Raw genomic sequence first — 15,318 nt, 5'->3', positions numbered from 1 at the left:
TTTAGTCAGAGCGGCAGCGTGAGAGTACAGATGGCTGTGTAATTATCTGGTCTACTCCCTACTGTTTCTTGTCAGCAGCATGAAGGCCACTGGAGCAACACAGAGACAAATTTCCAAGAAAAGGGCACAAAGTGGAAAAAAGCCAACCACTGTTTTAAGTTTTCTCACCTTATTTCAAACAAGGGAAGGGCTCAGCTGTGGTTACAAGCAATTTAATTATGTCTCCGCTGGCAGAAAATGGGTGGAGATCAGCCGTGTATGAGAACTGTTTTAAATGGGCTTTTGGAAAATCATCTGTTGATAATACATTGTATTCACTGTAAAACCAGGTATTACATTATTATAACTGCTTCCTTGTGGTAATCTAGTAAGCCATGTTAGTAGCGAGCTGTTCTGTCAGGCATTGACTTTGGTCCAGGCTGAAAACAGGAAATGACTGTTGGGTGGATTACTTGGTTTTATGCAGACAGGATGCAGCCTACACATGGTTATAGCCTGGGACCAACATTTTATCCTTCTTAAGAAAAAAAAATTCCAATTTTGACTCATTTCTTGAGTATTATTTTAGTATTTGGTAAGTACCTGCAACATTTGCAATTCTCAGTTGTCTAATTTCTTAGTGTCCATAGCTATGCTTAGCAAACTGACGTGCAATACTAAAACACTGAAAAGAGTATTTCTGCTTTAGAGCATAACCTTAACTCTGTAATTAGCTGCATGTTAGCATGCAGAAGTGTATTTAAGCCTAATGCAGCGAGCTGTTAATCCCTGAAGACCTCCTCCAGTGTGATCTTAAAGCTAGGTCTGTGCAGGGAAGATGTTTAAATGCTGCTCATTTTGAGTGAAAGCAATCACGCTTTGAGATCTAAGTGTGTGACTAAAGTATGTTGTGTTCGTGCAGAGATGTCATTTTGTTAATGAGTGCTGTGGTGTGGTAAGTCAAAAGTCACGTGACCCCAACTAATGGAAGTTTGAGTGTTAAATATCAACAATAGGCATAGTTATCAATAATAGATGTATTTAATCAAAAGGGGATCTATGGCCTCTTGTAGTAACAGAAACTGTGTTGTGGGATTTCACTCTGCGTGTTTTAAAGCGTCTCTTTCATCTCAAGCCTGACAATGACTTAAACAAAGAATATTTAAATTATTTTGGCTCCCTGTTAATCTCAGTATCACTAAATCCAAAGCACATAATACAGCTCAGTTTGGGTTGCTGGAATTGTGTCTAATGTTTTTTATTGCTCTGCTTGTCTGCACTGTCTTCAACTAATCATAATACCATGAGCTCGGCTTCAAAACTGTTGAGTTTTTTCTAAAGTAAATTCAAAACAGCTTTCATTTTCCAGAGCTGTGTCCAAAAGAAACAGCTACAAATACAGGCTGCAACTCTGCTGTCCATGTGAGGAGAAAGTGGCTATTTGTAGCAAACACCACAGCTCCAACCCACTCTTTTCTCTTTCTGTTTGCTTCGGTCACTCCTTTCCATCTTCACCCGCAAATCTAAGCTGTTGTTTTGCCCCCTGCCGCTTCGACCTGTTGTGTGAAGTGTTGACACTTTGTTTGGAGCACCGCTTCACAGATGATGTGTCCGAGCAACACAATCGACTGATGGACATCTGATGCAACGTCATTCGTTTGGTTGGAACTTTTCAGCCATTCTGCCAAATATCTATCATTGGAAATGCAGGGATCACACATGGTGGTTTCTCTTCTTCCAACGTTGTACTTCAACAGAATTAATTTTAACTTTTTTTTTGATTGACCCTCTAGTTTGGTATTATACAAAGAACACATCATCATACAACCACTTTTTATTTTTTTTGGTCTGTACTAAGTAAAAACTTCTTATACATGTGAAATAAGGTTTGATGTCTCCTGTCTTGAGCCCAACTTTCCACTTCACTGTCTGAGGGGAAAGTTGAAGGAGAAGAACTTAAAATAAGAGTTTAAAAACAAAAACATTGAGTCTTAACTCATTCACTCTATTCATCTGAATCCCATCTGGCTGTTTTAATAGGGTGCAGTCGGCTCTTCAGCCCAGGCATTCAAGCATAGCTGTAGCAGGATGCATATTCATGCACTGATGCTATGCAGCTTGTGTTATAATGCACATTCAGTGCTGCAGAGGGGCTTTTTATCAAAAGGAAGAGAGTTGAAACTTTTTCAGTCAGTAGAACCTCACAGAGCCTCCATTGATTCAGAAATTTATTGATTTATGGTATCAAAAGACGTTGTATAAATCTGCATTTTATAAGTTTTATAATCATAATAATTTCATGAAGCAAATCGGATCAAACAAGAGAAAACTAAATGCAACTTCTGTGCCCCAGTCTTCATGCTATCCATTTTTTTTTTATTCTTTCCTCTTTTCTTTCTTCCTCCTCACTGCAGGCCAGCCAGCTGGGAGTGTACAAGGCGTTCGTGGATAACTACAAGGTAGCGCTAGAAACGGCAGAGAAATGCAGCCAAGCCAACATCCAGTTCCAGAAGATATCAGAAGTAAGTTTATCTTCCATGATAAGAGGATCAAGGACTAGATGGAAAAATGTAGAAACATGTCATACAAGCAAATATGCAACTTTCATTTGATTCTGTGCCTATTTTTTTAACTGTAGAACATGTTTCTGTTGTGCATCATAACATCAAGGAATGAAGATACTTAGATAATTGATGAGTCCATCAACCATAAATCTTATTTAGCAAAAAAGAAAAAAAAATGCAGTACAGCACAGAAGGGAAGCAAAGCCAGTAAAAATATCCTGTTTCAGCCAGAGGACAACAATGTCAATTTGAGGAACACTGGTTACTGTAATATTTGTTAAAATGTGCTTTGAGTTATAAATACGTACCTCATTTGATTGATTATTAGTGTTTTTTTTACCGAAAAAGACTTAATTCAGACCCTCAACACTACAGCCAGTACAGGACTTTTACTGCTTTTTGCTCATGTTTTTAGGTTCAGTTGAAGTTTAATAAAGACAAATTTTAACATATTTACTACAACATAGTTGAAGTGAAGCTTTAGTATCTGGTAGCTCAGCAGAGTTTGGTAGAGTAGCCAAAAAATGTACTCAAGTAAAAGTAGTGTTACTTCAAAATAACATTACTCAAGTAGAAGTAAAAAGTAGTTGTTCAAGTAGTGCCTCAGGAGTAAAACGGTACTAAAGTACTGAGTACCTGACGATAATGTCTAATTATTGTTTTTAGAAATTATATAAGCAGACAGACAAGTTACCAAAGCCGTCTTGTGATAGTCGGTAGCTAACGAAAATGTAGGGAAAAACATGATACAGAGTGTTCCCTCAGGTTAGATACTGAGTTTTTGTATGCCAGTTTGTTTAGGCAGACACAGACAACACTGCATTATATCGCTGTTTTTTTACACTGTGTGAAAGCAAAACATGATTTGTATATGAAGCCAGGTGTGTTCAGCTGCCTTAGAGACAGTTTCCTTTGACATTTTTCATGTGTTTTTCACCCTCTGCCTGCTTGGTGAGAAGAGTTTGTCATGTGACTGCGTGGCTATGTCTGATTGGTGAAACTTGTGGCATCTCTCGGGCAAATAGAATTCAATAAAAGGTCAAAGTAACACGTTCAGTGCAGCCCAATGCAGCAGAGTAAGAGTTGCATTTCTTCTTCACAAAAAAGTGTGGTGCAGTAAAACTAATCTTAGAAGTACTTTTTCTCCAAAAAGCTACTCAAATAAATGTAACGGAGTAAATCTGACTCATTACTACCCACCTCTACTGTCCAGGATGTCTTTTAATTGTCATCTCTTTAGCTGCAGTGAAGGACTGGGTTGATCTCATGCTGACTGGTAATCATGTGCTGTACCTAGATAACAGACCTGAGACCTCCTTTCTCTCCTGTCAAACTCAACTGCGGTGACCTGGTGTGTGTGGTTATTGTAAGCAATGGTTAGGGGTCCTCACTACTTACGATGACGACACTGTAACACATATAATTGTGCTGCGTTTGTGCATAATGTGAAGCCCCCCATCAGATCATGAGACCCTGCGTGCAGTTTACTTTCAAATTAATTATTATGTTTGTGTTTTTTCCAGAACCTCAAGGTAAAAGGCCCTAAAGACTCTAAAGATTGTACCACAACAATTTCAATGGAGGGTAAGTTCATGCTCATGTGTGGATGTTTGAGTGTATGCGTGAAGGCTATGCTGGCTTGCTGCTTTAAGAATCCAGTCCTGCCCCTTCTGCTTGTGTATGCAGTGGTGGGCTTCAGGAGGCAAACTGGTGCATGTCTGAACCTGCTCTTTTCTCTCTTACACACACACACACACACACACACACTGACACTCTCACACTTCTGTCAATTCACTCTCTCTCGCTCTCGTGGTATCTGTGGCTGAGAAAGGAGGCAGTGAGCTGGAGAGCAGAGTCAGGAGAGGAGAAGAGGGATATGGAGGTGCTTCTGGTCCTCAGACTGTGTTGTAACTGCACATACGGTAACGACTGCATTGCATAAGCTGCCGATGTTTTATGGAGACAACTTGGAGCGTTATTTTTCCTTTTTTTTTTTTTTTTTTTTTTTCATTATTTTTTTTTTCTTTCTTTTTTTTCCCCTGAAATTTTGTGCGCTTGGATATGTACACAGTTCCTGTTGTAGGATGTTTGAAGAGGAGATTGAAGTTAGGATAGTTATTTAGGGATGCTTGATGGTTATTTCAGGGCTTAATTTTCCTTTCTTTTGCATTCATTTGTTGGAGACTGTGTTCTGAGATGATGAAATTACTTTCTTTTGAAGCACTGGGACTGGGACTAATGTTCCCTGCTGTATTTTTATAATGAAGATGCAGGAGGACAGCATCTTATACGTGTGTTTGTTAAAAAGCAGAGCACGTTTAGTTGTTGGACACAGCCTCGGATAAAAGATTGGTGTGTGTTTGTGTGTGTTGTAAAGCTGGTACATGCCTGTTCTCAGCTCAAAACATGCAAACTTAAACTGTTTTGGGGATTGTGCCAGACGGTAGACCTAAAGCTGCAAGTGACACAAGAAAATGTTGTCAGCTGCCCAAATTATGCTGTGATGTGCAGATCAGCTGGTTAAATTGTATATCTTTGTCAGACTGATTGAAGCTGGGTGAGTGTTCGTGTGTGTCAGTTTTCAGCAGCATGTACCTGCAAACGGTCTGATAATTTATGAATTGTAAATGAAGAAACCTCAACCAAGAGCGATAGTGTTAATTATACTCTTCTCTCCTTTTTCCCTGATAAGGCTACATGTTAAATTTCGGGAAACTCTTCTCTTTACATGCTTTATCACTGGTTTATAAGGCAGCTAAGTATAGTAGCTTGAAAATAGTTTCACATTCCCTTAACAATCGAGGTTTGTCAGCACCCAAGGCATCTGCTTTGATTAGTTTTGTGTTTTAGTCTCTTAATAACCTGCCCATGTATCAGAGGGACTTCTTTTCCTCATCCTTCTCTTCCTTTCTACTTGTTTCCATATTTTAGCAAGTTCCCTGTCTTTCTTACCTGCACTCATCTGTCCATTTTTCATGTTTTTCTTTTTATTTAACAGTATGTGATTTAAAGAAACCCACGTTTTTTGGAATTTTCTTGACTGAATAAATCAGGTTTTGTCAGGTCAGTGTACAGTGTAGAAATGCAAGTACTAAATTAATAATAATAATAATAATAAACTTGTTTTACATCTAAATAAGCAATCCAACTCCACTCTGTTTTTAATTATTCTTGACTCCTTTCTTTTCTTCATCCTTCTCCTCCTCCTTCTCTGGCCCAAGCCTGGTGCTGGTAGTGCAATGCTTTGCCAAAAACCGAAGCATGAAAGCTGGCACTTCCCTGTCCTAGTTAAGGACCCGAAGCCATGTGTGTGCTTTCTTTTCAAAGACTTTGCCCACTTGGTTTATCCCCTGGTTAGCAAAGATGATCTATCTGTGAGCCAAGTTGTTAAGGCGACCTTGAGAGCTGAACCAATCAGAGGCACCTCGCTGTGACAGGACATCGACTTCCAATAATCCCCCTCTCTCTATCCGATCCTCTCCGTCTCTGAATCTTCTCATCCTCCCTCATCCTGATTCTTGACTAGACTGTAAATTTGGCTTCTCCATCAGCGATAGCTAAATAAACAGAAAATACGACACATGGGTCCAAAAATGATCAGTGACACATTAGCTTCCTGGCTAATATCTTAACTCCTACTGTTTCTAAGATTATATATAATTCTAATGTTATATATATATGAAATAAAATAGGAGAAAAGAGAGAAAAACAACTATTTTTTCTTAGTCTAATCAAGTAGGTTGTTCACATTCTCTAAAGCAAAAAAAAAAAAAAAATGTGTCAATAGTTAAACATGACCTTGTTCAGACTGATATATCTTTTTTTTTTAAAATGGGGTCATTTAGACAGATTGATGGGTGGTTTCTGACCTTAGAGGATAAATCTGGCTTTGGTAACTCCTGCACTCCGGTGTGTACAAACTCACCACCTGCAAAATGGATGATATTCCCATCAGCCCCCACGGTGCTTGGTGTTTATTCTTAATTAACGACGCTTACAAACAGCGGTACATGCTGATTATTGCACTTGGTTAACATGAGCATGTAAGCATTGTAATTTTGAACCTGTTTGCATGCAGATGTTGGCACTTAGCTCAGAGTATAACTGCACCTAATTATAGCTCCAAAGTGCAGCTCGCTGTACAAACATGGAGCATCGACAGTCAATTGATGCGATTAACACGTTACTGAACAGTTAACATGCTACCCATCTTTTTCAAGCTAACCTAAAGGCTGTTACAAAGTGATGTGAATACAAATTTTAACACACACTTAATTAAATATTCTGTGCCCTTGCAGTCAGTGCAGGGTCTGGAGTAAATCCCCCTGGAGGTAGCAGTGTTGGTTCAGTGAGCCAGGACCATTGACGGAGGCCATATAATGATCAGAGAGAGAACAAACTTCAAAGAGCATCATCAAGGATCTTCTAGAAGATTCTCTTTGGTATCACACTGACTCTGTGTGTGCATGTGTGTAATTTAATATAGAAAGTCTATGGAGGGAATGAAGTTTAATGTGATAGGCTCCATTGGTAGATCTGAGCATGTTGTGCTCTCACTCTTTAATACATTATGATTGAGGGATGAGGTGAGGATGAGCAGATCAGTAAAGAAGAGACAGCTAACATGTCTGTACAGCTGAAGGGAGTGTTGTTGAATTGTTTAACCAGATGAATGTATATGAGGTTCTGGCTGGCTGGGACGACCCCCCCTGCATACCGAAGACACATCTCTCCTCTCAGTTTCACTTGACTAGCTTCCTTCTGGTTTTTGGAATAAGTTATTATAACTGTAGATTTTTTACAATTAAAAATGGAGACGAGCTTGATCACAGAGTGGAACATTGTCAGCTGCCTTCTGAATGTTTATACGTCTGAATTGTTTTTTATTAGCATCCTCCCTATCTCTGTTGAGCTCATATGTAGAGCAGCATTATACTTCCTTTAGATAATGCTGTAACATCAATAACATTGTTATTATTTTGAGACCTTGAGACATTTTTTTGAATTTCATTAGATGACTCCTTGAGCACAGGACAGCTGGTGGAAATTCAGAGGAAAAGTTCTTTCTCTCCTTACACATTTATAGGTGTGCTTCCACCTCTTCCACCTTCTCAATGTCATTTTTATTCTGCATTCTCACCAGCTTTCATTTTCCTCTGACTGTTCAAGTCTCTCATGTATGTCAGCTGCCTCTGCTGTTCACACCACCTTAGCAGCAAAGCCGTCCCTGGAGAAACCAGTCAAGAGTGGTGATACAAGCTTAAACCAGGCTCAGATGTGAGATTGGTGGCATGCGAGCAGATGTCAGACTTATTGTACTTTTTTTTCTATAGATAGATTTATTCGTGTTGTGTTTGAATCTGTGTGTTTCAGTGTCCAGGGAGTCTGTTGTTTTACCTTTTAGCAGCATCAATAAGCCGAGCAGCTGTTGCCGAGCAGCTTTTATCTGTGTAGAGAATAGTACGATCAATGTAATGTGACTCCTTTAACCCCTACATGGAAAGTGGTTTTTCACTTTTCCACTTCCAAGGAGGTCAAACTTCAGCATCAGCTGTGTTGCTTAAGGAAAATTTACCAGTTAAGATTCTTGAAGTCCTGAAGCCTAATGTCAACATGATAATCATCATTTGTCAGACACTAAATGCAGTGTTTGGCTCTGCAGTGCAGTCTGAGCTGAGTGGGAGTATTTATCCTTGTTTGAGCTGTGGGACTGGGACCTGCTGTGTGTGCCTGTGTGTTTTCACTTGTATGCTAGGAACACTGACTCAGAGCCTCCTCTTCCCTCCCTCACAGCTCTCCTCTACAAGCCGATTGACCGTGTTACCAGAAGCACCCTGGTCCTTCATGTGAGTACTTAACTTGCTTTAGCACAACTAAATGTTCAGCTCACCCAAAGTGCAAAAATAACCTTATATATAAGTTGGAGATGCACTGATTGCAATTTCCTTGGACATTTCTTATACTTTCATTAAATTATGTAAGAACTATAATCAGCTGCACATAAAAGTAATTTTTCTTTTTCTTTTAACTGAAGGTTTAAGTTGAAAAAGCATTTACCAACTGATTTAGTTGAAGCTGCTTTTCATATATATAAAAATCTTCACTGAAACAGTACCCAAAATCTAATTATCATATTGTACATCCATCAGTGAGAGGAGTTTTACATCCTCAAATATGTGGTTTGATATCACCACAGATGCTGATTTTATCACAGTGTCCTCCCATCATAAAGACGTCTTCTGCTTTGGATAAGAAAATGAATCTGAAGCTGTCAGTCTGGCAAGCAGAGGGTGATGGGTGTGTTTTGTTTGAGTAAGTTTACATAAGGCTGTAAGGAAAACAAAAAGCTTGTTGCATTAAATGTTCCTGCAAAGGTCATGCTCTTGTCACATCTGGAAACTAAGCAAAGAAAACTGGGAAGGAAGGCTGCTTTTGCTCTGTTGTTCGCTGCAGCGTTCATCACCCTGCTGCACTGATGAAATGCAGCTTCAACAAAAACAAGGAAATGAGATTTTCTGTGATTGCTTTAGTGTTCAGTATAAAGGGAGAGTATATCAGCACAAATATGTTTTGAATGAAAAAATAAATCAGCACGTCTTACTTCGTGGATTTCTGTTAGAAAGTGAGAATCCAATCTCAGCACCAAAAAACGAAGGGAGAATGAGTACATTTATAGATGATCCAGTTAATTGTGTGCTTGCACAGGACTTGCTGAAACACACCCCTAAGGACCATCCAGACTTCCCCCTCCTGCAGGACGCTCTGCGGATTTCTCAGAACTTCCTCTCCTCCATCAACGAGGAGATTGATCCTCGGAGGACCGCTGTCACTACACCCAAAGGAGAGGTGGGTGGGATGTTTTTGTGCACTTGAAATTGAATCACATCATATCAAAGTGTAAGTGAGACAAATTGGCCGAACATCCCACTGTTATCACAGTTTTTTTATCATTGTTCGAGCTATTTTTGTCTGAAACAACTGTAACATTTCATCTTTTTTGAGCTGAAATGGTTGATGAAATGGCCTGAATGAACATCTTGTGCTCTCTTAGGCCCGTCAGCTTGTGAAGGATGGCTTTCTGGTGGAGGTGTCGGAAAGCTCCAGGAAGCTACGACACGTCTTCCTTTTCACTGATCTGCTGCTCTGTGCCAAGATGAAGAAGACAGCAGTGGGGTGAGCTCACTTTACTTTAGATGTCTCCCTCTCCTTATAAGACAATCAGGTCTCCCTTTCTCATTCCACCTCTTCAAGGCATGAACATCTTTGAAGCACCCGTAGCAGAGAAAGCAGGCATCTGGACGCTGATGTGTCCAGAAAAGAAAACGTGTTTGAGCCGGTTGTACATTAAGGGGAAGTGGCAGAAACACAGTGTGTGTCTGTGTGTGTTGCTACATATAAGAAGTTGAGTCATGTCAGTGGATCGAGTGCAGCTTTTACAGGATTAGCTTTTTTCTTGCTCCTGTTAGCTTGATTGGAACCTCTTGAGGTTGAGCTCTATCATTTGTCTGCACCATTTTCAGCCATCCATCTCTTGTAGAAATACATAGCGTTACCATAACTACCAGACCTGTAAATCAACCATTATGGTCTGGACTGTTATCTCAGTGTGCCGCCTACAGACAACAGTCACACACAGAGCAGAGCAATGCGATCACCTTGAGCCGCTGAGGATCTTTAATCCCTGCTGAATCCTATAAGTATCTCTATTCTGTCATTTTGCAATGAATCATATTTACAACACCTCCACTGATAGTTGCTGCACGCCATTTTACTTAAATAGATTCTACTCCTACTATTTTAAATATACAAAAATAGAAATTACATCAGGGTTTCCTCCAGGAAAAATAAATATCACCTAAAAAATAAACACAAACGTTTATAAATACGTTATTTATTTAAGGCAAACATGTAATGTATCATCATCAAACGGTACAGTTTGTCAGGCTGAGAGAATTCGCTTTGTTTTTTTCTGGGTTTTTTTTTCTTCTTTTCTTCAAGCACCAGCTACTTTTTATAATTTGTTTTCCTTTTGCATCTCTTATCTTTTTTTATTTTTGACCTGGATATCTGTTAAGTCTATCATATATTTAGTATTTTTGCATCTTACAGTTAAATTAAATTTTTTTTTCTCTCTTTGTCATTTTTATAATGCTGCTGTAACACTGAAATTTCCCAGTCTGGGATTAATAAAGTTTGTCTGATTCAGAAGAGCTCCGCTCTGCTGTACAGAAAGTCGGCCACAGCTTCCCTGCTGCTCTCTCCTGTTCTGACCCTCCACTTCTCTCTTCACTTCTCATGGAGCATGTGACAATTACTCTGCTCCATCACCTCTTTGCCGCCATTCCAGCGAGCCGAATTAGAACCGGACAGGAAGTTGAGACTTGTTTGTTTTTCAGAATTAATTTGCAGGGCAGTGTCACATTTCCTGAGTACAATACAATTTAAAAGTCCGTAAACGTGCGCACATATAAACTTTATGTTCGCATTGATGGCTCTTGTGCTGATAATGTCACTGAGTAAGCATTAAATATTATCACAAAGCTAAACTAGACACATGGAAAGCTAAATTGTTTGTTATAACAGTACACAGCTGATGTGCATATGTGGAACTAAATATGTGGAATAAATACTTAAATTACTGTTTACTGGGATGTGCTGTGGTTGCTGTTTTTATGGGAGCAGTCAAAATTTTTAGAAACTATTTCTCATCTTTGAAACTTGAATTTAAAATGAAATACTAAACATATTAAAAGTATTCATGATGCAGGCTGAAGGATTATAATGAGAGGTTTATTATTATTATTTACATGTTCTACCACTGGAGGCTGTCACATATGACCTTCCAAATGATTAAAGAGTTGATTGTGCTTCACTCAAAAATGATTATTTAAGTCCAGTTTGTGGAAAAGCACATTATTCACGTCTGTACTGGTTGAAGTAGCTCTCTGTAGACTTTATTTTCATCAGAGAACCTTGTGACAACATGAACAGGCTGAAGACAGTTCGAGTGAAACTGGCCCAGATTTCAAGACTTGCACTTGAATAGAACTATAATTAAAGTGTGGTTATGCCTTTATTAGGCCTTTTAGTGTAAAAGACTGACTCCATGTTGTATTTTAGTCTTATACAGCAGTTTTTGTAGTGAGGTAAAAAACAGGATTCCCTGTGTGACTTTTAAACTGACACTAATATTTAATTTTCTTCTTTCTCATCCCCCTGATCCTTTTTGTCTGCCTGCAGCCGCCATCAGCAGTATGAGTGCAAGTGGTACATCCCTCTGGCTGATCTCACTTTTCAAACCCTGGACGACACAGACTCCTGCCCGAGTATCCAAGTTTTGCCCGAGCATGAGATTGAGGAGATGAAGATCAAAATCTCAGCCTTAAAGAATGAGATACAGAAAGAGAAGGTAATTTTTTCTGTCCTGGCATGTGGATCCAAATCCAGTGTAGTCCTAAAGCTTTAAAGGGTTTAATGACTTCCTCTCAGGCCATACTGAAACCACTTTAATCTTGTATAATCCAAAAAAAAAAAAAAAAGTGCTGAGCCAATTTCAAAATCTGGGAAGGGAAAATCTACCAGTCTTGATGCTGAATTGGCCCCTTTACTTCTTATCTGAGTGGGACTTTCCAGTGTTCCTTATAATCAATCATCAGCTGGCTCCTTATTGTTTTAGGAAACACAAACACATTCATATTAATCAGAAGGGAAGCTTTGTGTTTGCAGAGAAACAGTGTAAGCCGGTAATTTGTTTAGTTATTTAGGCGTTCATTGTGAAGTGGTCCTAACTGGAACCACGGTGCCTTCCTTTCAACCCCACCCTTATCACCGTTAGAGATGAGGTCATCTTTATGTGCCATGTTATATACCTACCTACCTACCTTACCTTTTAATGTGAATTCATTGAAAAAAGAAGTGCCGATATGAATAATGTACAGTAAAGACAATCAATAAATTAAACCCAAAACTAGAATCTCCATTGTTCAGTTCATGTCAGATGAAATGTTAAATGCAATAAACTTTCATCAGTGACACATTTGATCAGTAATGCAGCCCCAGTAACACAGAGTTCCTGTTATTCCCCTCTGAGAGCATCATACTCACCCACCAGGAGCACAGTGAGTGGCCACGGTTGGTATTTCCAGCCACAGGAGACCTGTGCAGAGAGATTCAGCTGATTGTAGCCTGGCTGGCTCTGACTCACGGCTTCCTGGTGGAGCCTGGGAGTATTTATTTGTTTTCCTTCTGTGCTGACAAGAAGACCAGACCCCCGAATTACTCCCACAGCACAGCTCATTTTCGAGATGAATCCACAGTCTGTCTTAAAAATAGGAAAGGTTGCAATTAGTCAACATTGCGTTTTCATAGTAACATGGTTTTACTGAGTTTCACATCATGTTGTATGATCTTGTGTCTGTTGAATTATTTATCTGGATGTACAAACTTTTAATTGCAAACACATTTTGTGTTTATTTGGACAGAATATAATCCTCTGTTGGTAAGGTCGTAGAAGCAACCATTAAAATATTATTAAAACACCTAATCATTACTGTTCCATCTATCTATTTATTGTCTGCTCATTAAAATGAGTATAAATAAAACAAATCATTTAGTAATTTGATTTTCACTGACATGAAACAAGAACATAAAAAAATTCCCTCATGTTTTGGAGCAGAAGCAATCAACGTGACACAGTGTGTATACGTCTGCTCGTAATGATCTTGTTTAAGTTGAGTCAGACATAAAACGGCTAACACAGCTTCCTCAAACAGAAACTTCTTGTTTTCGTGCTGCTTGAATTTCTCTTAAGTTCATTTGCTTTTTTGTGCTTTTTTTCAGAAAGCACCAAAGGGTCAGAGTCGTGTGGAGCGTCTGAGGAAGAAGATGAATGAGCAGGAGTCCTGGTTGCTCCTGCATTCCCCTACTATCCCCTTCCGCATACACAACAAACATGGAAAGGTACTCTCCGCTTGCCATCTGGTTTATAGCAGCATTCATGTCACTGCAATGCTAAACTTCCACCACCAGAGGGCGACATGACCCTGTCAAAGACTCCTCCAACAGATCTGATTTACAGAAGAATAAGACTGTTTTGACAGTGTGAAATCAGTTTACACCATGAGAGTGTGCTTTTTAATGAAGAGACCATTTCTTTTATGTGTATTTTAATGCTGCTTTTCTCTGTATATGCAGAGCTTTCTGTTTCTCTTGTCTTCTGACTATGAAAGGTCAGAGTGGAAGGAAAGCATCCAGAAGCTCCAGAAGAAAGGTAATGCTGCCTTTTAGTTTTACTGTTTTGTGTGATACATTTTAAAGTTATTCAGAACCTGCACAAAAGTACAATAAAAGGTTGATTGAAGCTGGTTCTTTTTTTTCTCAGATCTGCAGGCCTGTGTATTAAGTTCTGTAGAGCTTCAGGTCCTGACCAGCTCTTGTTTCAAACTCCGAACTGTCCACAACATTCCTGTCACCAGTAACAAAGATGGTAAGAAAAACTTACACAAAGAATCTCTTTTATTCCAGCGTTGGGACACTAGATATTTTTATCTTTCTTTTGTCTACAGTCTCACTCCGTCTCTCATTGCTCTTTCCTCTCTCCTCTGCTTTGAATTTAAATTTACAAAAAAAGTGCCCATTTCACTCTAAACACAAAAAAGCCACATAATGAAAGCGAGGGCTCTTGTAGGAGATGAATCTGGGTTACAATATGTTTCTCATCTAGCTCGTAGCGGTCAATGCCACGCAGTGTGACGGTGGTGAGCTTCTATATGTTTGTTTTTGCTCCAGATCTCCACGTTGCAACCGCTCTCCGAGGCTGGGGGGTGACATTAAAGCCATCTGGCCAACCTACTCTGATCTCCTCAAATACCAAGAGAGTCTCACATGCACACACAATACGCATGTACGAACTGAAAGGCTTAACTACATTTACTACATCTTTTTGGGGTGATTTCAGACAAAGAACTGATTGCTTCTAATATAAAGGAATTTCTGTTTGAGCTGTTTGACATAAAGAAGTAATCATGGTGTTTTTTTCTTTTGGATTTCATTTTGAAATCTAGTTAGTTTTGAGGAGCTACAAAAAAAACTGGAGTAGTGGGGTATTTTTTGCTATGATGGTCTCAGTCGTCATCAAACAGTAAAAACTAGTATTTTGACTGTTTTTTTTAAGGATCCTTTATTCACCTAAATTTTGCTATGATGCTTCAGCTAATAATGTTGTACAATATACATTTTGAATACATGCTTATTCTTCAGATTAGATTGCCCTACCCTGTGTTTCTTACATGACCGTACACAAAGAAATTACTACATTTGGTCACACACTTGTGAAATGCATTTTGCAGACAGGGAATATTACAAATGCTTACAGAAGAGAGTCAGTCTAATTGTGTTTTAGCAGCATTTTTGTCTTTAAAACCTTTTCATTGCAGCTGTAGCCTTTAGATCTAAAACGTTAAGCCCCTGTAGAAATCCCTTAAACCTGTATTCTTTCTAGTAGAGGGAAATCCTGTAGGGCAAAAAGAAGTCAGATTATATAGAAACCTATAGAAAACCAAAGAAAAGAAAATATGAGAGCAAAAATATAGAACCTGAGGCATGCTTCAAAACAAATGACTACATATCATTGCTGATGGCAGCTTCATGCATCTATTATGTAGAATCTAAAATGTTTTCCTAAGGAGAATGACATATCTCAATTTGTTTTGGGACATTTTTTAAGTATACTTTCACCCCTTTATAATGTAAAATATTTTGAACATTGTCTATGTAA

General features: G+C 38.9%; 1 protein-coding gene across 5 annotated transcripts in view; it reads left to right on the top strand.

Moving 5' to 3' along the window:
- Positions 1-15,318, top strand: part of abr (ABR activator of RhoGEF and GTPase) — a 121,128-nt gene that overhangs the window by 66,034 nt on the left and 39,776 nt on the right. For all 5 annotated transcript variants that reach the window (XM_042008134.1, XM_042008135.1, XM_042008139.1 and 2 more), the window contains 9 exons: positions 2,394-2,501; positions 4,067-4,127; positions 8,337-8,389; positions 9,249-9,389; positions 9,595-9,716; positions 11,784-11,952; positions 13,383-13,502; positions 13,737-13,812; positions 13,924-14,028. In XM_042008134.1, coding sequence (XP_041864068.1) covers positions 2,394-2,501; positions 4,067-4,127; positions 8,337-8,389; positions 9,249-9,389; positions 9,595-9,716; positions 11,784-11,952; positions 13,383-13,502; positions 13,737-13,812; positions 13,924-14,028 — 955 coding nt within the window. The remainder of the gene's footprint in view (positions 1-2,393; positions 2,502-4,066; positions 4,128-8,336; positions 8,390-9,248; positions 9,390-9,594; positions 9,717-11,783; positions 11,953-13,382; positions 13,503-13,736; positions 13,813-13,923; positions 14,029-15,318) is intronic.

This window comes from Melanotaenia boesemani, chromosome 15 (genome assembly GCF_017639745.1).
Source record: "Melanotaenia boesemani isolate fMelBoe1 chromosome 15, fMelBoe1.pri, whole genome shotgun sequence".
Classification (NCBI taxonomy): domain Eukaryota; kingdom Metazoa; phylum Chordata; class Actinopteri; order Atheriniformes; family Melanotaeniidae; genus Melanotaenia; species Melanotaenia boesemani.
The sequence above is the reverse complement of the archived record's forward strand: the minus strand, read 5'-3'. Positions and strand labels throughout refer to the sequence as shown.